General features: G+C 57.4%; 2 protein-coding genes across 14 annotated transcripts; one reads left to right on the top strand and one right to left on the bottom strand.

Annotated features, from left to right (window-relative positions):
- The first annotated feature begins 382 nt into the window (after nucleotides 1-382).
- Nucleotides 383-18,473, top strand: NHERF1 (NHERF family PDZ scaffold protein 1). Its single transcript, XM_026484202.4, has 6 exons — nucleotides 383-1,089; nucleotides 12,678-12,839; nucleotides 13,658-13,811; nucleotides 16,001-16,041; nucleotides 17,249-17,338; nucleotides 17,570-18,473. The coding sequence occupies exons 1-6, from the start codon at nucleotides 628-630 to the stop codon at nucleotides 17,759-17,761; spliced, it is 1,101 nt and encodes a 366-aa protein (XP_026339987.1). The 5' UTR covers nucleotides 383-627; the 3' UTR covers nucleotides 17,762-18,473.
- Nucleotides 18,209-24,971, bottom strand: NAT9 (N-acetyltransferase 9 (putative)). 13 transcript variants are annotated; one of them, XM_026484213.4, is made up of 7 exons: nucleotides 24,835-24,968; nucleotides 24,173-24,258; nucleotides 22,543-22,652; nucleotides 21,859-22,002; nucleotides 21,165-21,224; nucleotides 20,869-20,963; nucleotides 18,209-20,758 (listed from the first exon to the last, which is right to left on the bottom strand). In XM_026484213.4, the coding sequence occupies exons 2-7, from the start codon at nucleotides 24,247-24,249 to the stop codon at nucleotides 20,624-20,626; spliced, it is 621 nt and encodes a 206-aa protein (XP_026339998.3). In that variant the 5' UTR covers nucleotides 24,250-24,258; nucleotides 24,835-24,968; the 3' UTR covers nucleotides 18,209-20,623. The 13 variants fall into 13 exon arrangements, with proteins under 13 accessions (XP_026339998.3, XP_048067919.2, XP_048067918.2 ...); XM_048211962.2 differs by having other exon boundaries at nucleotides 24,883-24,950; XM_048211961.2 differs by having other exon boundaries at nucleotides 24,841-24,944.

The raw sequence follows: 24,971 nt of genomic DNA, 5'->3' as shown, positions 1-24,971 counted from the left end.
CCAAACCCCTCACTGGAGTACGCACAAGGATTTAGCTAAAAGTCGTTAAAACGTTACAGTCCTTTACCCGTGGGTTGGCTCTCCTCAATCCCCACCAAAGGTAAGGAAAATCAGAAGCCTAAGGGCCCCTCCGCCCAGTACCGGGAACTCGCCCCGCCCCCCGCCTCAACTTCGGCCACTTGGTAACAAACACTTCCACTTCCTGAGCCCTCTTTTTTCTCTCGCCGCGGGGCGCCGCGCGGAGCACAGGACCCCGCCCCCGCGCGTTCCCATTGGCCTGCGTCGTTCACCCGGCCCGAGCGCCCCTGCCTGTGGTCTCTGATTGGGCCGTGGTGTCCACACCCTCGATGCGGCCCCGCCCCCGGAATAAGGGGCTGTAGCAGTTTCGAGAGCGCTCAGACGCCGCGCCGAGTGGGGATTGGTCCACGCTCTCCTGCTTCGAGTCCTCAGAGTTCGCGGCCGCAGCTCGCCGCACACCTGTTCGTTCAGCCCACCCGGCGGCGCGGGGATTCTCTGCAGTGCTTCCTCCCGCCTGCCGGTCCGCAGGGCGGCGAGAAGGGTTGGACCGTCCCGCCTCCGGCTCCCAACGGGACCCCAAATCGCACCACTGAGCCGTCGCAGGGCGAGATGAGCGCGGACGCGGCGGCCGGGGCGCCCCTACCCCGGCTCTGCTGTCTGGAGAAGGGCCCGAACGGCTATGGCTTCCACCTGCACGGGGAGAAGGGCAAGGTGGGCCAGTTCATCAGACTGGTGGAGCCCGGTTCGCCAGCCGAGAAGGCGGGGCTGCTGGCCGGAGACCGGCTGGTGGAGGTGAACGGCGAGAACGTAGAGAAGGAGACCCACCAACAGGTGGTGAGCCGCATCCGCGCCGCGCTCAACGCCGTGCGCCTGCTGGTGGTGGATCCCGAGACGGACGAGCGGCTGCAGAAGCTGGGTGTCCAGGTCCGGGAGGAGCTGCTGCATGCCCAGGACGGGCCCGGGCAGGCCGAGCCGCCGGCCGCCACCGAGGCGCAGGGGGCTGGTGGCGAAAATGAGCCACAGGCCGCCGCGCCAGAGCCGCGCGAAACCGAGAAGAGCCGTCCGGAGCAGGTAAGTGTGGGCCCTGACCCGGCAGCGACAAAAAGGGGGTGGGAGGGGAAAGGGGGAGGAGACCGAGGCGCCCCTCGGACGTGCAACCGCGCGCCTGCCTCTCTTTCTGAAACTAGATCCTCGACAGGGAGACTGCTTCCGCCTACCGACAGGTCGCATTGGCTTGGGGCTGCGTCCCGTTACCCCCACGCCCCTTCCCAGACTGGGCTGGGACCCTGAGCGCCTTGCCACCTGCACTTCTTGCCCCTTGGCCTTTGGGAGTGGGAGTGAGGAAGGGCAGATCAAGGGAGCGCAGTACCCTTTCCTCTGCTCTGTTGGCGGTGTCTGTTCCCATTCTTCAGAACCTCCCAGGCCTGCACCTCCTCGACCACCCCACTCCCACCCGCCCCAGAGGTGCCAGTTTCCTCTCTGGCCCCTGTGGGTGGTAGCTGAAGCTGGGGTGAAGCGACTGCCACCCCGACTTCAGAAAGCTAGAGGAATAACAACCCCTTTTCTGTGCGGAGCCCCGGCACAAGGAGGGGAGGGTCTCGGACAGAGTTCTCCAGGCACCACCCCACCCCCGCCACTGGTGCGTGTATCATTAACTTCAGCGCGGCTGGACTTCATCCTCCTGAAGTACGGTGTGACTTTTAAGAAGAGAGGAAGCCCCACCGGCTCAGGGCGATGTGTGGGGGTGGGGTGCCGGGAGGAGGTGCAGAGGCGTCTCGGGGGTGGTGGCGGCTCTGCCACCCAGGAGGATTTATGAGTCTCAGGAATGTGAGGAGTAAGCGCTAGCTTGTATCTGGGAAGGGGAGGGGAGGACTTTGGAAGAAGAGAAAGGGTGGGGAGGAGGATGGGGAGAGAGTGGTCTGGTGTTGCTCGGCCATGCAGAAGCCAGAGGAAATCGCCAGGGACAGGTGGTCTTGCCCTGTCATTGTCTGTCTCACTCCAGTCCCGGGACAGCAAGCAGGGTGGTTGCTTTTTTTGCCCATGTTTGTGTTTCCCCAGACGATCCAAGTTTGAATCAGCTGCAGGAGGGGCAGTAGCAAAACAGGAGTTGTGATGAGAGCCTTCTGTCCCCAGAGAGTGAAGGGGGAGGCCTTTGGGTGCAGACGGTGGGGAGCAGAGCCTGGGCCTCCCAGGGCCCGTTTGGCTTGCACCAGCTCTCCACCTGGTGGCGGCGTGTGGCAGGAGTGTCCATGATGCCAGCTGAAGCCTCCCTGGACAGAGAAAGGGCACCCTTCAGCCTTAAGGTTGAAGGTGGAGCCCGAGAGGACCAGCTGGCTTGGTGGAAGTGAAGGAAGTGAGGTCACCAGGAACCCCATCCAGCCAGAGCTGGGTGCTGGGAATACCAGGGCCGCCAGGCTCCCGCTTCCTGCCACTGCCAAGCTGGCATTGGCAAGGATGGGGGAGGGGTCAGAGCATCCCTGGCAGGGGTTTGACACCAGGGAGTTGGAACCCATGACCTCTGGTCCCAGGCAGAAATCCCGTTTGAACTTTGTGCTGAGCTGTGTGTATCAATTTGCCATTCCCCCCCCCCTTTTTTTTTGCTGGACTTTGGCACTGGCACAAGTAACCACCTCCCCACTCCCCATCCCCCGCCAAGATGCTGTTATGTTCAGCTCCTCCCCTTGCCCTTTCTTTCTTTCTTTCTTTCTTTCTTTCTTTCTTTCTTTCTTTCTTTTTTTTTTTTTGCTGCCGGGTACAGGAGGATCTGGGGGGAGGTGGAAGATGCCAGGGGCGTGGAGGCTTGACTTAGCATGTGCACTCCCACCATGCCATCTGAAAAAGCAGCGGAGCTTGACTTTCTATTTCTGGGTGACCACAGAATCAGATTCCCCCAGGTGGTGACGTGACATCTGCATTTGTGCGTATTTTGTTAGGCCAGAAGGGAGTGGAATACCCTCCAGTGGTCCTGGGGACACCATCCCCAGGCCTCTTGGGGTTTCAGGTCAACAGGCAAGCCACAGAACTTCTCTGAGCCTTGGTTCTCCCATCTGTAAAGTGGGGAGTGTCACTCTAGGAGTGACACCTGCGGCCTCTAGGATTTTACAAAGAGTGGGAAGTACTGGAGGGGCGCCTGGGTGGCGCAGTCGTTAAGCGTCTGCCTTTGGCTCAGGGCGTGATCCCGGCGTTCTGGGATCAAGCCCCACATCAGTCTCCTCAGCTGGGAGCCTGCTTCTTCCTCTTCCACTCCCCCTGCTTGTGTTCCCTCTCTCACACTGTCTCTGTCAAATAAATCAATAAAATCTTAAAAAAAAAAAAAAAAGAGTGGGAAGTACTTGAGTCCCAAGTGGATGCTGAATTGAGCACCTTTTTGCCCAGACATTTGTGCGAGGACGCTTTCATCCTCACACAAAGCCAGTCCCTCTGGTAGGAAATTCCCATGAAATCTGGGATGGTAGCCGTGCAGGTGACCCACCCTGTCATTGCAAGGGAAAAAAAAAAAGTTAATAAACATAGTAAGACTTACTTTTTCCCTGAAAGGTGTCTCATAAAAAGAATTTGCGTTTTGGCCTGAATTTGTTTGCAGAGTGGGGACTGTTACGGTATCTTCATTCTTGTTACGGTATCTTCATTCTTGTTACGGTATCTACGGTATCTTGGTTCTCACAAGTGAGAAAGATGTTCGGTGAACAAGTGCCACGCAGAGATTGGGTGGCAGGTGCCATCTCTTTGGGAAGACCAGGCTGGGTCGAGAATCATAAAGGACGGAGGGTAGGGGGTGCCTGTAGTACTGTCGGAGGAGGAAGGGGAGGAGACGTCCAGCTGTGCCCACCTGCTCCACTGGTGGCTCCCCCCACCCCTACTCAGGGAAGAGCAGCAGCACCCTGCTCACAGCCCCCGCAGTCACAGTGGCAGATGGGCCGCAGGCCTGAGCCACCTCCGCTGTTCTAGCTGGGCCACCTCAAGCCAAGTGTCTTAACCTCCCTAGGCCTCTGTTTCCTCTTGCGTAAGTTGGGAGCGTCGCAGCTGCCACATGGGGAGGTCTGTAAAGGGGTAGCTCCGTGCCTGGCACTAAGTAACTGCTCGGCACTCAGTGCTGTGGGTATTTCACAGTGGTGGTTACGTGCCCGCCCACGGGCAGCCAGCCCTGGACCTGCCCCTCCCTGGGCAAGTGCAGCTGTGTCCAGGCCTGGCTGTCTGTGAATGCTCAGTCGGAGGCCCCTGTTCTTGAATAAGCAAAAGGTGTTCCATAGCCCTTCCCAATCTGGCAGCCCGACGAAACCCTTCAGCCTGGCAACCTGTCAGTCCCGTTCTCCACGAGGCACGTTCTCCAAAACCACTCACAGCCCGCAGAGCCTTTCCTCGACCTCGCTGGCAGAGTGAGCTTTTTCTTCGCTCCCCTCCTCCTCCCGGTCCTGCACATTTCTTATTGCTATGAACACAATACTCGAATCATCTGTTCATGATCTTGACCCGCTGCGGTGGTGAGAGGGGTGAAGGCTGTGGCTGCTTTGTGTTTTATATCCGCAGTGCCTGGCGCACACTAGGGAGGGGCGCGCGTAATTTTTGAATGAATGAATGAATGCATAACAGCCGTAAGGCACCTTATCCTAATTCTTCTCAGTCCAGCACACCTGGGCCTGTTTGTGCCTCAGACACACCCAGAGATCGAAATTACAAGCAGAATCTACCCACAACATTTTCTTGCTTGCTAGCAGCTTCCATTGGGGGACTAGAAAGCTAAAGTGGTCCATTGTCGCCTATAAATCTCAGCTTCTACCTCTGTGAAATGGGAACACCAGAACCCACCTTGCAGGGTTTTGGGGAAATTTGATGAGATGATAGGTGTGTGTGTGTCAGTGCCCAGCTTGAGGTGTGTCTTTGCCAGACCTGAACCTGATCCCAGAGGCAAAAACAGTGCAGGCTGGGGTGCCGGGCTGGCTCAGTCCATGGAGCGTGTGACTCTTGGTCTCGGGGTTGTGAGTTTGGTCCCCACGTTGGGCATGGAGCCTGCTTAAAAAATAAATTTTCAGTGCCTAGATGGCTTAGTGGGTTGAGCGGCTGCCTTCAGCTCAGGTCATGATCCCAGGGTCCTGGGATTGAGCCCCACATCTCGCTCCCTGCTCAGCGGGGAGTCTGCTTCTCCCTCTCCCTCTGCTCCTCCCCGCCCAGATTGTTCATACGCTCACTCACTCTCTCTCTCTCAAATAAATAAATAAAATCTTTTTAAAAATAAATAAAATTTAAATTAAAAAAAAAAAGAAAGAAAAACAGGGCAGGCACCCTAGGCAGCAAGGTGGGCGGGTGGGCACGGTTTCCTGGCAGCCTACCAACTGCTTTCCCAGGACGGGCAGGCCATTACCCACTGGTCAAGTTGGAGTTGGGGAGGGCAGAACAGAGTCTGAGCTCTAAGATGTTTGGATTTTAAATAGACAGGGCGTGTGACAGTTTGAGTGTTGTTGGTTCCTTCTCTTACGCCACGTATTTGGGATCTCTTCTCCCCTGGTTCCTACCTGCAGCTTCCTATAAAGTTAAATCAATAATTCTGGAGGTAATTGTCTTGGAGACAGAATGGAGCGTCCTTCTCCGTATGTCTGGATGCGGGCCTTTCTCTTCCTGTCCAGACTTCCCATCCCATGGGGCCCTGAGGAGGCGGGGGAGCACTTAGGAATTAAGTGCTGCAGGCCTTTTACAGAGAGAAGCCAGAGTTCTCGACCCCAGCTCCTCTGCTTTTTGCTGCTCTGAGATGCAGTAGCCGAGCCGGGAAGGCAGCTCAGAGTTCCAGTGCAGCCTGGTCCCCTAAAGATACTGATGTCCATTTCGTGGATTCCCCTATGACAGCCCTGCGAGTTAGGTAGGAGTTTCTCCATTTTGTGAACGGATAGTGATCGTTCAGTAAATGGTAGCTATTATTTTTGTCTGGCAGTGTGCTGTGTACTAAACATGCCTTATGTCGGGGCGCCTGGGTGGCTCAGTCTGTTAAAGCATCCGACTCTTGGTTTCCGCTCAGGTCATGAGATCTCAGGGTTGTGAGATCGAGCCCCACATCTTTCTCTCTCTCTCTCAAATAAATATTTTAAAAAATAAACAAAAAAATAATAATGCCTTATGTCATGCAATCTACGAAACCGCCCCATGAGGCCGATACTAGCCCTCATGGTCTACACGGAAACGGAGGCTTGGTCAGTTCAGGTGGGCGGCCCCAGGGCTCTGAGCACTATAGTGAGACCTTACCACATGGACGGGGGTGTATCTTGGAAGCCGGCTCTTCTGACTCCAGTGCCTGCGTATCCATTCAGCCACACAGTTGGGTTGTACTTGAGGGCCTGACTATCCAGCTGGAGGTCTCTGCCCGTCACATTCTGGGCCACATAAGAGCCATCACAGTGGAATAAATTCAGGCTGCTTGCACCAGCTCTTTGCAAGAAAGGGTCCCGGTAGCTTCTGTCTCTAGGGGTTATCCTTCGGCACCACCAGGAAAATGCCCAGAAGTGGCCTGGCTCCTGGTCCCCTCTTTCTCCTGTGATGGGCTGGGATCTGGAGTCTGGCCATCAAGTCTCTACCTTACCCCAACCCCCTGCGTCCTAAGAACCCACCCTTGCTGACTCTGGGGCTTCCCTGTAGCACAGAAGGCCCCCGCTGAAGGCCAACCTTGACTGTTGGCCTTGGCCTTCCTACACCCCTCGAGTAGGACAAGTCATCATGTCCCCAACCCTCTGGGCAACATTTAGGTTCCTTTGCCCTAGAAAAGGGTGAGTGGCACAGATTCCCTCATTTACTCCTTGCTGTGTAGTCTGAGGCTAGAGCTGTGACTTCTGGAGTCAAAGGCTCCTGCCTCCCCTAGGTGTGTTACAAGGTCATGGAGCCCAATTCAGATGTGGGTGTGGAAAGAAAATAGCAAATGTTGGGTATGGGAAGGGTGATTCAGAAATGTGTTTGCGGGGGGAGCCCGGGTGGCTCGGTCAGTTGAGTGTCCACTCATGATTTTCAGCTCAGGTCATGATCGTGGGGTCATGGGATAGAGCCAGGTGATGGGACTCGGCCCTCAGCAGAGACTCTACTTGAGATTCTCCCCACTTGCACATGCGCCCCCTCCAAAATAAATAAATCTTAAAAAAAAAAAGTTTTAGGGGCTGACAGCCTAACGATGGAGAGTGAGGCCTCTGGAATACCAGCAGGCTGTTGTGGCAGCCCCTGGCCCTGTGTGGCTTGTAGCACTTGAAATGTGCTCGTCCCAACCGAGATGTGCTGGAATTCAGAAACACACACCAGATTTTGAAGATTCCTACAAACAAAAAATTATTAATAATTTTGAAGTGGATTGAAATGGTAGCAGTTTGGGTATATTACGTGAAATAAGATAATTATAATTAATTTTTAATTTCTTTTTTATTTTAATGTGACCACTGGGAAATTTTGAATTGCCTACCTGCCTGACAGTCTGGTCCTGTTGGTCAGTGCTGCTCCCCATCTGAGTTCAGAGCCTGCCTTCTCCTCCCCTCCGCTGTGTACTTGAGCAATTTATGTGACCTTTTTGAACCTGAGTTCCCTCTTCTGGGAACTGAGGGCAGTAATACCTTCCTCACAGGATTAGAATTGGGTTTGAATGAGAAAATGCACATGAAATCTGGTGCGGTCCTTGGCACACAGTACGTGCTCGGTAAACATTAGCTGCTGTTGTTGTTTATTAATAGAGCCCTAATTACACAAGCTCTCTGAAGGTCTTTGTCCCTCTCAGGACAGCAGTTAAATCCAGTGACTTCTGGGAGGAGGGTGAGGAAGAGGAGGGCTGAGGGTGCAGTGCCCACGGAGCAGGCGGGCATGGGGCGGCCAGCCTGGATGCTGTCCAGCCAGCAGCAGCCCACGTACCAGCCTGCTCCGTCCCAGGCTTGCCCAGCCCTGGGGAGACCTGAGCCAGACTCCTTCGGGTGGGTCTCTGGTCGGCACCAGGAGAAAGGAACCAGAGGGAGAAGCTGGCTCAGGGCCCCTGCGTGGGGCCTGGGAGAAGCAGCTCCCTCTTCAGCATACGTCTCCCTCCCGGATCCCACCCGGATCCACCCAGCTGGGCTCCCGAGAGGGGCCTTCCCGTGAGAAACAAGAAGGGCAAGATCGGGGGCTAGAGAAGCTCCTGTTTTGCAAATGGAGGTGTCCAACATCCCTCGGTCTGCACAGACCTGAGCGGGGAAGGCCTTATCGGATGAAGTGAAGCCACACCAGGGCCGCGAGGCCTGGGTCAGTGGCCACCAAGGCTTTTTTGTACCTTGGGTGAGGAGAGGATGCCTTTAGCCTAGAGTTCTGGACACTGGCCAGCAGTCTGAGCTCCTGGTCACTTCCCGACCTGTACTGAGGACAGTGCCCCCTTGCTGCCCGGTCACATGTCACCCTCAGGCCAGGCCAGCTCTCGCCCATCCATTGTGGCTTCCTTGAAGAGCTGGCAGTATACCCAAGCTTGTGTCTCTAGAGTTCCGTGGAACAACCGAGCTGCCTCCCAGAGTAGCCACCGTTCCTGATGCCCAGCATACCCCCCCCCACGTCCCACCCCTACCAGAGCATCCAGGGCTCCTTCTGCCCACTCCCCTGTCCCCTTGTCGCCCACCCCATTGTCAGTGCTGACCTCCCTGGGGCGGCAGGCTTCGATCTTATCTGCATAAACAAGAGCCCTGGGCTGGGCTGGGCTGGGCTGGGCTGGGCTGGACTGGCTTGGGGGAAGGGCAGTCCTGGGAGGTGAGGGTCACCTTTATTATTCCCCCAGCCACCCTCGTGGTCTTCCTGCTCTAACAGCCCATTCCTTTTGGGGCCCAGAGCTGGCTGGCCTTCTGGAAGCAGCCTAGCTGTTTTCTATAGGGCCCATCACCATGACACCGGCCAGGGAGGGGCCCAGCGCAATGGGGCGTTGGCCCCCAGCAGCCCTTCCCGAGGAGGAACAGGGAGCGGCCCTGGGCCTGTTCCCCAGAGACAGGCACTGGGATTAGGGTATCGACTTTCCTCGGCTTTCCAGGTGGTTGCTGCTGGTGCCTATTGAATTCCGTCCCCACTGTCCGCTCTCTGGGCTGCGTGGGTGGAGGTGACTGGGTGGCCACTTGGGGCTGGGCTGAGCTCCCTGGGAGAGAAGAGGGAATGGAGGGGACGGCCACAGGTGGCCTGTGACAAGATTTGGGACAGCCTGACAACCTGAGGGTGGGAGAAGCCTCCAGGAGAAGAGTCTGAGGCAGCTCTCCTGGCAAGGTCTTTTCTGGAAAGCTTGTCTGGTGTTGCCTGGAAGTGAGACTCAGACCTGTCCCACCCGCCAGCCACCCCAGCTCATTTGTGCTGTCCTTCCTCTTGCTTCCAAGTCTCCACCAGACTCCTCACTGAGCAGGTCCTGATTTCTACTTCTGAGCTGTCATCGTCACGGGGAGTCCTGCCTGACACTCTGAACACTCTGAAGCCATGTTCCCCTTGAAGTTGCCTCCCCATCCCCAGCTCTGGACCCCTCTGGAGCCGGTACTGTGACCCCTTCCGAGCTCCGGGGGGGCCACACACCAGGACCAAGATGGCCTGGACTTGCCATCTGCCCCCTTTCCCCCGAGGCAGGACCCAGGTCCTACTTCAGCTCTGGGGGTGCAGGCCCAGGAGCCACAGAGGCCAGGCTCTGCCCAGGTACCTGGCCCCTCCCCACCAGATCCCCAGGGAGGCTGCCCCCAGGGACGACTCCTGCCAGTACCAGCCTCACCCTGGCTGCTGGGATGGGCTCCTTGATGGGCTGACTCAGTATCTGGCAGTGACACCTCCTAGAGACAGCTGGGGGAGGGGTGGAGAAAAACAGGCGGGTCTTCCTGGAAGCATGAGAAGCCCCCACCCCTCTCGTGGGAAGGGAGGGAGCGCCCAGAGACTTGGGAAGGAGGGAGGTGAATGGGGCTCTGTAGGTGCCTGAACACTTCAGAAAACCGCCTGGATCTTCTTGTCCCCCTGCTCAGCCACCCCCAGAGGGTAATGGAGCAGGTCCCAATGCAGGGGGAAGGGAGCAGTGAGGGAGCTGAGCCCCATTTCCTGCAATCCCCATGGCTTGGGACTGGCAGAGGGGAGCAAGTTTCAAAGCAGGCCCTCCGGCTTTAATGACAGGGCGCCACACGCGGTGCAGGGAAGCATGCCCATGCCGAGAAGCCTGCAGCACGGAGACCCAGGCCTGCCCGCCCTGCTGGCCAGGAGCACTCCCCGAACCGCTAGGCTGCCCCAGCCCAGGCCTGCCCACTGCGGCATTGCTTATCCCAAGCTCAGGCTGGAGCTCTGGCCGCAAGAGGCCTTGAGCACCCGGAAGGAAGGCTGTGGTTTCATCAGCGACCAGCTGCCTCCCAGCAGAGACTGCCGCCACTGTGGGAGAGCGACCCATGTTTATGACTCCTGCTGAGGCCTCCTCCCAGTCTGGACTTGGGTCCTTCGGGGCCAGCCCATGGATGGTGGAAGGAACATGGGGTCCAAGTCAGCGGCCCTGTGGGAGCTCTGGCTCCTCCAGTGTGAGGCTGGGTGACATCAGGCAGTGGGTTTAACATCTGGACTCTCAGTTTCCCGGTCTTGAGAATGGGGGTGATCACAGGTTGCTATGGGAAGGCTCTTTGGAATGAGAGGAGGTGGGGAAGAGCAGGGAGGGCAGAGCTGCTCGCACCACCGCCCCCCCTTCCCCTGCATGGTTCTCCTCCCCACTTTCTCAGGGTGACTGCAGGCTGTACCTGGCTGGGGCAGAAAGCTGAGCCTCCACGGTCTGCAACTGGTCAGACCTGTTCCTGCTCACCTCAGCCTGGGGGAGGGCTGGCCTGGCAGCTTTGTGGAGGGATTAGCTGGAGGGGAGAAGAGCCTCACTTACTCCTGAACAAGATCCTGTGGGGGCTGCCAGGGGATAAGCAGCAGCAGGCGGGGAGGAGGGGGGCCCTCCTGGGATTGCACCCTGCTGACAGGGAGAGGTGGGAAGAAGAGAATGCTTCACAACCATGGCCCCCCCCCGGCTGCCCCCCCACTTTTTTATGCTTGCTTCTCTGGCTTTGCTATTGCTATGGGGTGAGGGGATCCTGCTGAAGGAGAAACTAGGGAAGGGCCCAGGGCCTCTGGCGTAGATCAGGGTGTACACAGGTCCAGCCATCACCCCTCCTTCCTGTCTTCGTCTCCTCACACCCCCCCCACCACCACCAACATCCTGAAACACAGCAAGACCTGCCCGGGCACTTGAAGGAAGGCAAAGTCACCCTTGGGCCACCCCCACCCCCCATGAGAGTGGAGGGGTGGGGAGCTCCAGGTGGGAGCTGCCTCCTGGGACTGGCAAGTTGGGGCAGGAAGCCCGTAAGCCCTCCTCGCCTTCCCCGCCTTCCCCGTCTCCCTGGCCAGCTCTCCTCCCAGTTCAGGGACTGGCGTTTCAGAGCAACCTGGCCCCCCCCCCCCCGAATCTCCCTTCTCGGCTTCATGTGACTATTCGGTAGTGTTCCCAGCATGGGGAAGGTCTGCGTGTGCACAGGGATTTTGAAGTTGTGAAGTGTTCCCACCTGCGTGGATTATTCCACTGGACTTCACAGCGACCCTGGGACCCTATAAATGAGGAACCTGAGGCGCAAGAAGGAAATGACTTGCCCGGGGTCGCACAGCTACTAAGTGGGGGAAGCTGACACTGGGCCGGGGCCTTGACTCCGGCCTTTGCTCATTGCCTGGTGGCCTGGGGGACTGGCCCGCACTAGCAGGCTGGCTGCTGCAGCCCTGTCCAGGCCAGGGAGGAAGGGGAGAGGGACCTTGGGCTTAGGCTTCTGGCCGAGGTTTCAGTTGCTGGCCCCATGCACACCCAGATTCCCTCCATCATGTAAATGTGTCCTAGGGCTGCAGTGTCTAAGCTAAGCTGCTTAAGTTGGACCAAGGATGGTAAAGACCATTTTCAGCTGAGTGTCGAGTGCTGCAGAGAAACCTGCCTGAGCCCTTTCAGTCCCCACTCTGGGCCGTGGCCACAGCCATGCTGGGCTCCCTGCAGCCCAGCCCTGCTTTCATGGCCCCTTCCCCATTCAGGGTTCCCCAGTAGGGTCTTTGGGGTTCTGCTGCTGTCTTTGCCCTCAGACTTCTGCTGGTGGGGGGGGTCCCTGTCCCATGCAGGACCCCTGGCTGTGTTTCCCCCAGGTCTGGGGTCATCTGGCCACCTGCTTCCTTTTGGCTGGGCCTTTTGGCATGGATGGGGAAAGGCTTTACTATAAACATGCTGACCAGCTTGCAGTAAACACCTGCCCTGTCTCCTGCCCTGCAGAGAACTGGCTACCAAGGGGCCCGGGATCCCCAGTCACCCAGCCAGGGTAGCCAGACTGAACTTTTACAGGGGAGGGATAAGGTAGCAATCAAAATAACACAATTAACTTCAGAATGCCACAAGGGGAGGGACTTGAGCTAGTCTGGTCCCACCTAGCATTTGCCGGGAGGAGGTAACTGGCTTGGACGGGAGGAGGTAACTGGCTTGGACGGGGCACCTGGGCAGTTTGCTACAATGCCAGGTCTTCTGGGTCCCAGCCCAGCATTCTCTCAAATTGCTGTGTGGGATCTCAGCAAACTTGTCTGCTTCTCATGTGTTCCTTGTGGGGGAGGGGAAGGGGTCAGGCACGGGGCAGGGAGGGCGGGACCTAGGATGACAGAGAATGGCCACGGACCCTCCTTTATCCCCACAGCGTGAGCTGCGGCCTCGGCTCTGCACCATGAAGAAGGGTGCCAACGGCTACGGCTTCAACTTGCACAGCGACAAGTCCAAGCCAGGCCAGTTCATCCGGGCAGTGGACCCAGACTCACCTGCTGAGGCCTCAGGGCTCCGGGCTCAGGACCGCATCGTGGAGGTAATGCTTCTCACTCTCCTTCCAGGCACCTCCTTCCTGCCTACCGCCACACAGATAAGCAGTTCGTGGGGCAGCCACCACACCACCTGCTCCTTGGTTAGCCCAAGGGGTCCAGGCACCCCATAGATGCCAGATGGAGGGAGGGAGCCAGAGAGAGGAGAAGCATGGTGGGAGGGTAGGAAGGAGGGAAGGATGGGCGGTAGATGGTGGATGGACTTTTTTCCTGCCCCTCTTCTCTGGGTTCTTATTCACCGAGAGACACACTCGGTGGCCCAGGATTCACCCGGCCATCCCAGTAGACGTGTGGGGCCGCCCACAGAGTTTCCTCCTGCCTGAGGCCTCCTTGCTGCCGGGCACACTCAGACTCTCTAGTGCGGTGCTCAGGAGGAAAGGACACATGAACCCCGTGCCATGGGCAAGCCCCAGAATCTCAGTCTTAGAACCTTAGAGCTAGAAGAACAGCTCTCCCAAGACTTCTCATTTTACACGTGAGCAGACCACGGCCCAGTGCGGGAAGTCGGGCACAAGTACATAGGAACGCTCAGGCCCATCCCAGGCCTCCCTGATCTTTCCTGTCCTTCTGTCACAGCTGTGTTTGTTTAGTCTTTTCTAGATATTTTCTTTGGCTTTTCTCATGTGTCCTGCCTCCTCATTTGACTGTCAAGTGGGAGGACCGCTTGGCTAAGTTCAAGACTCCACAGGCAAGGGGGAGCTTCGTGTCCCCAGACTGCCAGCTGACCAAGGACACGAAGAGGACCGTTCATACCGCCTCTGCCTACCCCCCCAAAACTGCCAGTAACCCCTGCCTCCACCCACAGGTGAACGGGGTCTGTGTGGAAGGCAAGCAGCACGGGGATGTGGTATCTGCCATCAAGGCTGGTGGGGACGAGACCAAGCTGCTGGTGGTAGACAAGGAGACTGATGAGTTCTTCAAGAAATGCGGAGTGATCCCATCTCAGGAGCACCTGACTGGTAAGCCCCTGGAAGCCCCCAAGTCAAGGATGTTGGCCAGCGCCCTGGATTTTCCATGTCCCGGGCAAGGGGTGGGCAGGCTCCTGCTTACGAGCTCCCTCCCCTCCTTCAGGGGAGGCCAGAAGCATAGGTTGGGAAAGAGGGGCCTGATGTCAGGAGAGGAAGTGGGGATGGCAGTGGGTTTCTGAGGACGGCGTAGGACAGGATTAGGCTGGCACGAGGGACGGCGAGACAGGACGGACGTACTTATTCCCAGGCCAAAGCTGCAGCACCGAAGGGAGGCCTCAGCCCCCAGCCCCTGCACCCCTAGTACATTCTCCAGGCAGCGCTCATGCAACAGAAGGGTTAACTCCAGCTTTGCTCGGTCAGATCAGAGTCCAGTGACGGGGGCCCAGTGCCTCCCCTCCCTTCTCTCAGGTTGTCTTGGAAACCCAGGCTCACTGGCTCTAGAGAGCAGTGGGTCCCTCCTTGGTCCCTGGGCCCCTGCCCTCCCCATCCCCCATATCACGCTGCCAAGCCTGGCACCTCCCCCTGCCTAAGCCCCAGCCACACAGGGGCAGGCTGCTGCCCAAGGGCAGGGAGGAGTTAAGCAAAGCTCTTCGCCCTGGTCTGGACTTTCTCCCTAGAAAGATGGCTCCTGGGGGAAGGGGAGGTAGGGTGGGTGGGACCTCTTTGGACTTTGCAGTGGGTGGGGCCTCCCTAAGCGTGTCAGGGTTTTATTTGTAGTGGGGTGATCCACCTGCAGGTCCTGCCACAGACATATCCCTAGGTGGAGGGTCCAGGTGGGCCCTGGGGGTTCCTGCAGGCAGGGATGGGTCAGGTGGAAGCTGACTCCAGGCAGGGGAGGTGGGGCACCACCTTACCCTTGTTTCCCAAGTTCACAGAAACCAGATTAACTCAGATAGTGGCCTTCCTCAGTGAGTGGGAAACTGAGGCCCCGAGAAGCCCCAGCCTTGCTCTTGGCCACATGGTGCGGGAGGACAGCTGAGATCTGAATTCCACACGGCTCCTCAAATACCTTCCCCTGAGGCCTCCAGCATCCTTCCCCCACCTACCCCAAGGAAATCAGCCCTCAGACATTCCTTCCTCTTATCTCTCCCGGCTGGGTGGGATGGGCCCTGAGAAAGCCAGTGATTGCAGCCTCTGTAGCCTCCGGCCAGAGGAGCTGCACGGGGAGGGATCTGAGGGCAAGGGGAGGGATCTGAGGGCAAGTCTCGGCAGGTATCTCTGAGGGGGGGGCCGGGGTCTCCAGGCTGCCCTGCCTTCCGCTCCTCCCAGCTGGGTGTAACTGCCCGCACAGAGAAGAATGCCGTCTTCCCAGCAGCTGCCTCCTGACCACATGAGATAGCCTGGGGGGGAGTGGGTGAGGGTCCCTGTGTCCCAGTGACCCCCTGCCCAGTCTCTGTGGGAAGAGGGTAGGTAGCAAAAGGGAGAAAAGGGTGAGAGTCAGCTATGTCGGACGTCCAGGCCACCAGGAAAGATGCATGTTGCTGGTACACTAAGAGCAGAGGAAACCCACCCAGGTCGACCAGCGCAAATAGTCCCACCTTGTTGGCCAGGTGGGGCCCCTACCTGAGTGAGCCCCTCACTGGGCTGGTCTGGTGTTCTCTCCTCCTGAACGCCCCTGCCCTGTGTCCCCTAACCCTCACATGGGCAAGCAGGAGTGGCGGTTATTTTCTCTTTCGGCTGAGGCAGGTACTAACCAGAATCTGGTGCCCAGGCCTGGGGATCTGCATTTCTAACAAGCTTCCCAGGTGATTCTTAGGCAGCCAGCCTGGAATTTCCTCCCCCTCTAGGACAGTGGTTTTTCCAAATTGCTCATTACCCATCCGTGGTTCTCAAGATCAACTTAGTAGGCAGAGACTAGCATACTTCTTTAAATGAAACCGAACTGAAAATACTGGAGAGCATTACAAGGTATAAGGGTGAATGTCACTTTGTCAGACTTGTTACACGCAGTGTGTGTGTGTGTGTGTGTGTGTGCGCGTGTGCGCGCGCGCGCTGGGTCATCAGAATGTCAGGCGTACTTCCAGAGGGTTGCAGTCAAGAAACTTAAACACTGATGTAGGGCACAAGGTCTAATTATGGCCCAAACCCCGCAGCACTCCCTCCTCTCCAGGCGCCCCCTCCGTCTGCATTCCCCAGAGCTTCTGGACTCACCTCTGCTGGTTTGTTTTCCCTTCTCTTAGGTCCCTTGCCTGAGCCCTTTACCAACGGGGAGATTCAGAAGGTAAAGGCGGGTCCCTCTAACGCTTCTCTGGCTCTCAAGCCCGGGGCTGCAGGAGAAGGGTGGAAGGCGGCATGGTTGGGACAAGGATGGCTGTCTGGCTCGGGCTGAAACTCCCATTTCCATGCTGCTCCCTCCCGAGCTCCGAGCTATAAAACTGCCGGTACACCCCTCAACCGGTACACCCCTCAACCGGTGCCGAGCCAAGGCAGTGGGGAGGGAGAGGCCTGGCCGCCCCTCTGCAGCCCGCCATCCTGGTGACAAGCCCCGCCTTCCACTCCCCACCGTACAGAAGAGGCCATTCTTCCCCCCAAGAACAGAGCTTCAGTGTCTGGACGCACGCTGCCTGGGCCTTGCTGCTTCCAGTCTGAATTGGAAGAACAAAGCCCCTCCCCCCCTCCCTGGGCAGAAGGGAAGAGAAGGCAGTGGAGGCTGGGGAAGAGATGGTGGGGCCTAGTGCCAGCTGAGGCCACAGAGGAACCCAGGCAGAGGCTGAGCACCAAGCTGAAGCCTTGGCCAAGACCTTCACTCTGAGACAGGCTGACTCCGAGTCAGACCACAGAGCGGGAGCTCTCTGCAGGGTCTGCTCAAAGGGTTCCCATCCCCAGGGGCTACTGCAAGGGGGGGTGGCCCTGGGCCACCTGAACCTTCTGTCACTCCATCTGTGGGCCTAGAACTCTCATCCCCCTTATTCCTTCAGAAAAGCCCTTCTTAGCTGCTTTGGGGTTAAGGTTTCAAGATTCTTGGGGTGAAGTCCCAGGAAACAGGTGGGCTGCAAGAAATTCAGGGAGTTACCACACAGTTCCCTGTATCAAGCAGAGGCCCTCAGTATCCCCACACTCCACAGAGCCCCTCCATGGTCACTGGCCCAAAAGGCTAGTCAACAATGAAGGCTACTTTGGGAGGGCTGGGGAGGTGGGGGGGCATGTGAGCAATTCAGCTAATCCCACGATGGTCCCTCCCACCTGGGTGGTGGAACCAGGCTGCCCTCTGATCCTTAGAGGAATGTAAATGTCAATCCCCGTGTCCCCCCCCCCCCCCCCCCCGTCCCACCCCCGGCAGACTCAGGCAGCGGGGCTTTGGGGTCGATGGGAAAGGCTTGAGTAGAGCTTCTCAGACTGAGGCACCTGTCTTCCCTGGGAATACCCTTCCTTGTCAGGACTTCCCCACCCCATCCCTTGCCAACCCACACCCCTCCTCTTTGTGCCAGGAGAATAGTCGTGAAGCTCTGGCCGAGGTGGCTTCCGAGAACCCCAGATCAGCCCTGACAAGATCCATCTCCAGTGATACCAGTGAGGAGGTAGGCTGCCGGTTGGGCGGGCAGAGGGTGGCACTGGGTTACAGGAAGGCCGTTCCCGGGCCACACTTGTTCCTGGCACACCAGCCTGCCTTGGAGGTCACATGCTATGCCACGTTCTGTCCTTGTGACCTGGCTTCCCTGGGCACTGCCCCAAGGGAGCCACCTTACCGAGGCTGAGGACTGGGACGCCTCGCCAGGCGCTGACTCCCGCCCTCTGCCGCTGCTTTGCAGCTGAATTCCCAGGACAGCCCCAGGAAACAGGACTCCACGGCACCCTCGTCTACCTCCTCCTCCTCTGACCCCATCTTGGACTTCAACGTCTCCCTGGCCGCGGCCAAAGAGAGGGCCCACCAGAAGCGCAGCAACAAGCGGGCCCCGCAGATGGACTGGAGCAAGAAAAACGAACTCTTCGGCAACCTCTGAGCATCTTCCCGCAGATGCCCAGGAAAGCTGGGGGGGCCTGGCCAGCCCCCAGGCTCCAACCCAGCTCCCTCGCCCTCCACCTCACTCACTTCCTGCCCCCCTCAATCGACACACAAATCAGCACAGCATCCCCCCCCATCAGTGAATCTGATTTTTTTAGAGAACTATGGCCTTCCCTTACCTCGGGGAAGGTGAATGTGTTTCCATCCTGCCCCAGTCAGAATGCAGACTCTTTCCCGCTCCTCTCCTCACTGAGTGCTTCAGCCCCTTGTCACTCCCCAGGGACACTGGAACCCACAACCAAGCAAGGATGGGGGACCCGGTGAAAGGGCCTATTCCCTTGCAGCCCCAAGTGATGACTGAGTCCAGGTTGATCGAGAACTCCTGATGACAGCAACACTGTGGAATGGACAGGGGCCCATCATCCTTAGAGCTGTGGCTTGGGCATTTTATTTTTGTTCATTTGATTATTTTTATTATTATTATTATTTTTTTTTAGTACAGTATCAGAGCTTAGAGGGATTTTTGTTTCCTTGATTAACGTGATTTTCCAGGTTGTTGCATCCAGGACACAGCGGGAACCTCAGCCTTAAAACTTTGTTTCTGCTCCTACCCCGGAACCCGGGGCAGCACGGGGAGGGTCTGGCTACCCCTGCCCAGCCACCCTATTGTAAGGAAACTCCCATCAGAAATTCAACTGGCTTCCAAACTGCCCCAGCCTCTGTGTGGTCTTTCAGAGCTCCGGGTGTTCCCAGGGAAGCCTCCGGCTGAGGGTGGGGTACAGCTGGAGGGGAGGACAGTCCAGAGTTCTCTGACTCCAGGTGGGGGAGTAGAACATGGGCAGCTGTGTTCAGAGGGCCTTGGGCCCCATAGCTGCCTGGGCTTTGCACAAGTCCCGTGGGAGTGGGACCTGCCCGGCTCCTGAATGCATGCAAGGGCTGTCCCGAGAAGCCTTTACTGTAGGAAGTGGGAGGGAAGAGCCGCATGCTCAGAGGACTTCATGCAGTTTCTAATTCAGGAGCACGGAAACTGAATCCTGGATGGAGCTGCATTTGCAATGCGAAGACCCGGCTTTAATCTTTTCCACTCACAGCCAGTTGGGTGCGGGATCCCCAGGAGTGGCCGGAGCTGGCAGCAGATTCTCCATTGAATCTGGCCATGGACATGACTAGAGGACAGCCGTCCAGGACATGCTCTATGGCAGGTGGGGTGGAGGGGACTTTCCAAGGGCAAAATACCGGTCTTCCTCAAGAGCTCCAGGTCTCTCCCAGCCCTGGCACCTGAGGCCACATCCTGGAAGTCAGCCAGGGTGATCCACAAGGGCTGAGACTGCCAGGCCCAGAGGTGCTTGGAGGGGAGGCAGGGAAGCTGATGCTCCAGGAGACCGCTAATCGACGAGGAGCCGGGACGCCCTAGGGTTCAGAGAAGGCCCGATCACTATCTGGACAAGTTAGAGCTTAGATTCCCACCAGCCTTAAGAGAAACCATTCAAACCCTTTCACAGCCCCATGGCCTTGGGCCTGGCCCTCCCAACCTTGCCTCTAGCCTGTGAGCCCTGGTAGAAGCCCCTCACAGGTAAGCCAGGCCTGAAGACAGCTCCACAGGGCAGTGGATGGGGACTCCCCCCACCTCACCTCTTGGGTGGGGAAGCCGGGGTGGGGGGGGAAGCCTCTGATGAAGCTCACGGTTGGAACTCCCATCGCTGAGGGGCCAGACACTACAAACCCCTTTGTACTCAGCCAGCAAAGTCAGATTCTAGTTTTCCACCTGCATGGAAGTGCTGGAATATGCCAGATTGGGGGGGGGGGGGGTGCTGGGAACTGAGGGCCCCAGTGATAGTTGTGGTTCCACTACCTTGTGCAAATCACTGCAACTCACCTGAAGGTTTCCCCCTCTGAGAATACCGAGTACCCTCGAGGGTCTCTTCCATGACCACGTTTTGAAATATGGCTGGCCTCTCAATGACCGCGGAGATGACTGGACAGTTAGTTGGGAATTGAAAGGTTGTCTGTCAGGCAGCCCCGTCACCCCAAACCTGTGCCTCCGGCGCCCCCTTGTGGCTTTGTCGGGCGCAGCTGCTCCCAGAGGCCGAACGGTGAGGAGCAGAGTGGGAAGTCACAGGTCCCTTCAGGAAGGTACTGCTGAGTGGTTGCTGCTGCTTTCTGCAGCCCTTGCAACCAAGCAGAGGCTCCCAGCTTTACCAATAGACGGGTGCTCCAGCCACGAGGAGCTGTATCCAAAACACTCCTGGGCCCAAAGAGGAGAAGGAGCAAGGGCAAGGATACTCACCCACTTAACTTTCCAAGCCACCTGTCATTTAGGGCCTAGCTCACTCATTTCCAAACTTCTTGGGGTCACCCTGCTTCCGCACGACAAAAGCAGACTGAGCTCCTGCCCTGATCCTACCACACTGGACTGGATGCTGCAGGCTGGGCCTTCTGGTGGCTCACCTGCACAGAGGCCCAAGGAAAAGCCAGGAACGGTGCTATGCAGTAGGCTTTACTCCTAGCCAGGGCCTCCACCCCAGGGTGGCGCTGCTGGCCTTCCATTCACCAGGCCCCCATCCACCTCTGCTCCCACCTCCACCCTGCCTCCTGGGGATTCATGCTGTCCACTCCAGGTGCCGGGAGTCCAGGGCTGGCCGGGAGGATGGGCTGGCCCTGAAGTCACTCATCCACACTGCCAGGGTGAGGGAGGCCAAGGCAAGTCCGGGCCGGATTCCCAGGCTACAGAGGGGCCAGGGGCACTAGGCCTCAAAGGCCCCGACAGTTCACCTTCTGTTACGGGGCTCTGGTCTTTTGGACTGCGTGGTCCCAGCACCCCCATTCACACAGGGTGGCTGTCCCCAAGGCCAGCTGTCTGTCAATGGGACTCTGACGACCCATCTATATAGCACTTCTCTTCCACGTGGCTGGTCTGCTCCAGAAGCCACTGCCGCTCATGCTCATTCATTGTCAGCCTGAGTGTCACCTCTTGGAAGACACTGTTCACGGCCACCTATGTGAGCCAGAGAGAGCAGGGGCAGCTAAGTTACAGCCACAAGCTCTAGCACCACTGGGCCCCACCACCCGCCCCAGGCCTCGCCCTCCCACCAGCCACATCCTTACCTGCTCAAAGTGAAGCTTCCGGAACATCCGGATACTTGGTTCATTTCCTTGCCCAATTTTAGCCTCAAACTTGGTCAGACCTAGTTTGGTCACTCCTCCCAGAGAAGATCGGAGAGAGGGACGAGCCACAGGATGAAGCATGCCCCTCACACCCCCTGCCCTTCCTCTCTCACTTTGCAGTGGAGGCACCTGTCACCTGCCCCCCACCCTCAGGCCTGAAGAAGGCTCACTCCTAACACTCCCCCACCCTCACCTGGGGCCTGGCCACTTCTCCACTGTTTCTCAGGCTTCCTTACCATAAGACATCATCATGAGAACCGCCTCGGTGCCAAAGCCTTTGCCCCTGCAGCTGGGCTCTAGGAGAAACAATGGCGACCATTGGCACCATGTGCCAGGCTCTGTTGCAGGCACAGCTGTGAGGCAGCCAAAACCTCATTTCATCCTCAACTCGAGACGGCTGGTACTATTATTGCCATTGTGCAGACAGGGAAACAGACACAGAGACACTGAAATGACTAGCACAAGGGCTCCCAGCTTAGAGGCACCAAGCAACCCGACCCCAAAGTCAACCCTTTAACCACAATATGCTGCCTCATCAGGACAGTCTTAGGGGAAGGCTATGGACCAAGGAGGACACAGACTAGAGGGGCTCCTCCCGCAGCATGGGAAGAAGCTCCAGAGAAGGTCCTTTATTTTGGGAGAGTCCCCAGTGCCCAGCCCCCCAGCGGGGATGGGGCAGAATGAAGTCTGAAGACCCCTGAAACCGAAGGTTAAATTCACCCCTAAGCAGAAGACCGGAATAAAGCAAACGACCACGGGTGGACTGGCAGGCCACTGGAGTGCCAGGCGGCAGCGTGCCCCAGCTCGAGGCTGGGCTCCCCAGTGCGGAACCTCCCACTGAGCTGAGTGCCCCACGCAGCCTCAGCTGGCTTAAGGTTCCGCAGCTCCAAGGGCCAGAAGGGAGGGAAGGCAGGGCCAGGTGGAACAAACCTGCAATCATGACCTCAATCTCCCCCAAGGAGGGGTCCCTTAGATCTGTGAGAAAGAGGTTTACATCTCCCGCCATGCAGCTGTCTTCAGTGGTGCTCGGCCGGGCCTGCCACTTCTCTGCATCCAGCACAATGAACGTACACTCTAAGGAAGGAGGTGACAGGGTTATCGCCTACCCTCCCCGAGGAGGCGAAGTGACGACAGTCTTCCTACCCAAACCAGAGAACTGTAGAACACTGTAGGAAAACAAGCCCAGAGCTTTCCTTAGCTGATGACAAAGCCCTAAACCTGCCTCACGCAGGAAAAGATGGGAGTCCAAACAGCAGCTCTGTTCTCAGACAGCAAGAACCACAACTGCTTCTGAGCAAGAGATGAGAGGGGCAGCGCCTCAATCTACAGCCAGAGCCCTAAATGCTTTACTTTCTCTAAGTCCTTCCAAGCCTGATGCAGTGAGTGGGGAAAATGACAGAAGCCTCAGTCACAGGGACTGGCTTCCATGGGCATCGGAGTATGACGGTTTCAGGCATCCTCCAGCCTTTCCATGAAGGGGTTTTCAGTTCCTGGGGCCCAAAAGGGCTACAGCTGGAATGAAAAAGGGAGGGAACCCGGAGACTGTCTCTGGAGCCAGCCCTCCCACTGCCAGCCCAGCCCAGCCCAGCCCAGCCCAGGGCCTGGGCTCCTCACTGTCCGCATCTTCCCGCCAGCTCCGCTGCATCGAATACTCCTGCTCCAGTGTCAGCGGCTCGGAGGCTGTCAAACGCTGCAGCTCCTCTGATTTCATCCACTCGTGGTACCTGCAGGGACAGGCGGATGGCCTTTGGCCTGCAGGACCGATTCAGAAGTACGGGTCTGACATTTTATGAGATGAAGAAGTGGACGGTAGGAAGGAGAACTCCACAGGGCTAATAGAGCTCATAAAAGATCAAGGAGGGGGGCCCGGGTGGCTCAGTCAGTTAAGCGTCCGACCCTTGATTTCGGCTCAGGTCATGATTCAGGGGTTCTGAGATGGAGGCCTGGTCGGACCCCGAGATGGGCGTGGAGTCTGCTTGGGATTCTCTCTCTCCCTCTGCCCCTCCCACTGCTTGCACGAGGGCTCTCTCCTCTTAAAAAAAAAAAAAATCCAAGGAAAGGATTATAATAGCTCCTTAGGCAGAAGGCCATAAGCACAAGACCAAGAAGCAGGCTGGTCTGACAAGAGACCAGCAGGAAGGGTCAGTTTTCTCTATCCAGCTTCCTGTTCTGTCTCAGGGGTCAGTGCGGGGGGAGTAGTCTGAAGTCAAACATTCCTCAAATTCCTGAGCAGAAGTATATGGCAAGCTGACCTCAGTAAGGATGGCTGGACATATCTCCACAAAGGCCAGACAGGAACCCCCAAAAAGAAAAAACTACAGGGGCACCTGGGTGGCTCAGTCAGTTAAGTGTCTGCCTTCAGCTCAGGTCATGATTCTGGGGTCCCGGGATCGAGCTCAATCAAGCCCTGACTGGGTTCCCTGCTCTGTGGAGAGCCTACTTCTCCTGTTCCCTCTATCCCCCTCCCCCTCAACACTTGTGTGCACATGCTCACTCTCTCACTCACTCAAAATCTTTTTAAAAAGAAAAGAAAAACTACAAGTGGAGAATATACCCCTACATCACCACCATCCCAGCCTACCAGACATTCGCCAGCTGCCCCAGCAAGAGTCCCACCCTAAGACTCAGCTCTGGCCTGTCAAGAGTAGGCATCAGAACAACCCATTCGCTCAGTTTTATGAGCTAACCTTACATCTTCAAGAACTGAGCATATTTGGAGCATCTGGGTGGCTCAGTTGGTTGAGCGGCCGGCTATGGGTTTCAGCTCAGGTCATGATCTCAGGGTCCTGGAATAGAGCCCAGTATCTGGACTCCACGCTCAGTGGGGAGCCTACTTCAGGATTCTCTCTCTCCTTCTGCCCCTCCCCCCACTCCCTATCTCTCTAAAATAAATAAATCTTTAAAAAAAAAAACTATGTATATTCACTGGCAACAGAGGAATGTCACTAATTTACAATTACGCAGTTTCTTTTCTTAAACACATTTAGTTTACACAAAATAATTCCTTGCTGAAGTCCAAAAAGGAAGCTGAGAGAATGAAAGGGAAAAGCAGAGGGAGGGGTGACTTCTTTCAGGGAAGTCCTCATCCTCTGCTTCAGGGCTCACTTCTTTCTGTAATGACTTCTCACAGCAATATTTCTCCTTCTTAGAGAACACAGCTTCTGAGATTTGGGCTAAGGAAGGCTGACCCTCCTCACTGCATCTTGGAGAGCTGGTTTGTACCCCACGTTAGGTGGACGGTTACCTAGGCACGTGCTCTGCGGTGTAGGGTACCAGCACCACCTTCTTCCCCAGCAGCAAGGTGTTCTCATTTAACCTCATGGTAGCAGCCTGCAGGAGGGGAGGGCAAACACTTCAGGACCCTGTGTTTCCTCCCACTTAGGGTGGGAGTCCCGGGCCTCCAGTTCGTTAAACGCATCCCAGAGCTAAGCTGTCAGAAGAACCTTGGTCCTTCTTTCTTGCCAAACATTTCAGAGAACACGGACTCTAGACCTCTTGCGAGAAGGGGGAGACGGCCGGTTAAAGATGGTTATGAAATCCTTGCGTCGCATCTCAAGGGACTAAGCCTGAGCTGCCATTTCTGCGTGTCCCTTCCATCCCACCTCGCTGAACTAGGAAGCCTCAAACCCAAACACCAAAGCTCCCATCACGTGCCCCCGTCCCGAGACTCCGCCCCAGGATCACCCTTCAGACCCGCTTTAAGCCTATTTCCAGCCCCTCTTCCCAGCGACCACCCCAGCCACCGGACTCGGGCCCTCTCTCCTCCCCACCCACCAAGCCAGGTCTAACCAGGCCGCTTCGGGGTGAGACAGGCTTAAGTTCTCAGTCCCCTCCCTTTTGTAGGGACCTGTAGGCTACTCTTCTCGATCACCCCAACCACCGGGGTCCCGGAGCGGCTCAGCTCACACCCACTCCCCGCCGACGAAAGCGTCCCCAGCAGCGGGGGCGATCCACCTCTTGCGACCAGCCCCGCTTCCCCTCAGTCCGGCGGCCCCCCTTTCCGCAAGCGCCTGGAAGTGCCCCTCCCCCGTTTCCGCCACGCA

This window comes from Ursus arctos, unplaced genomic scaffold, assembly GCF_023065955.2.
Source record: "Ursus arctos isolate Adak ecotype North America unplaced genomic scaffold, UrsArc2.0 scaffold_24, whole genome shotgun sequence".
NCBI lineage: Eukaryota > Metazoa > Chordata > Mammalia > Carnivora > Ursidae > Ursus > Ursus arctos.
Note: the sequence above shows the minus strand (reverse complement) of the source record. Positions and strands in the feature narration are given on the sequence as shown.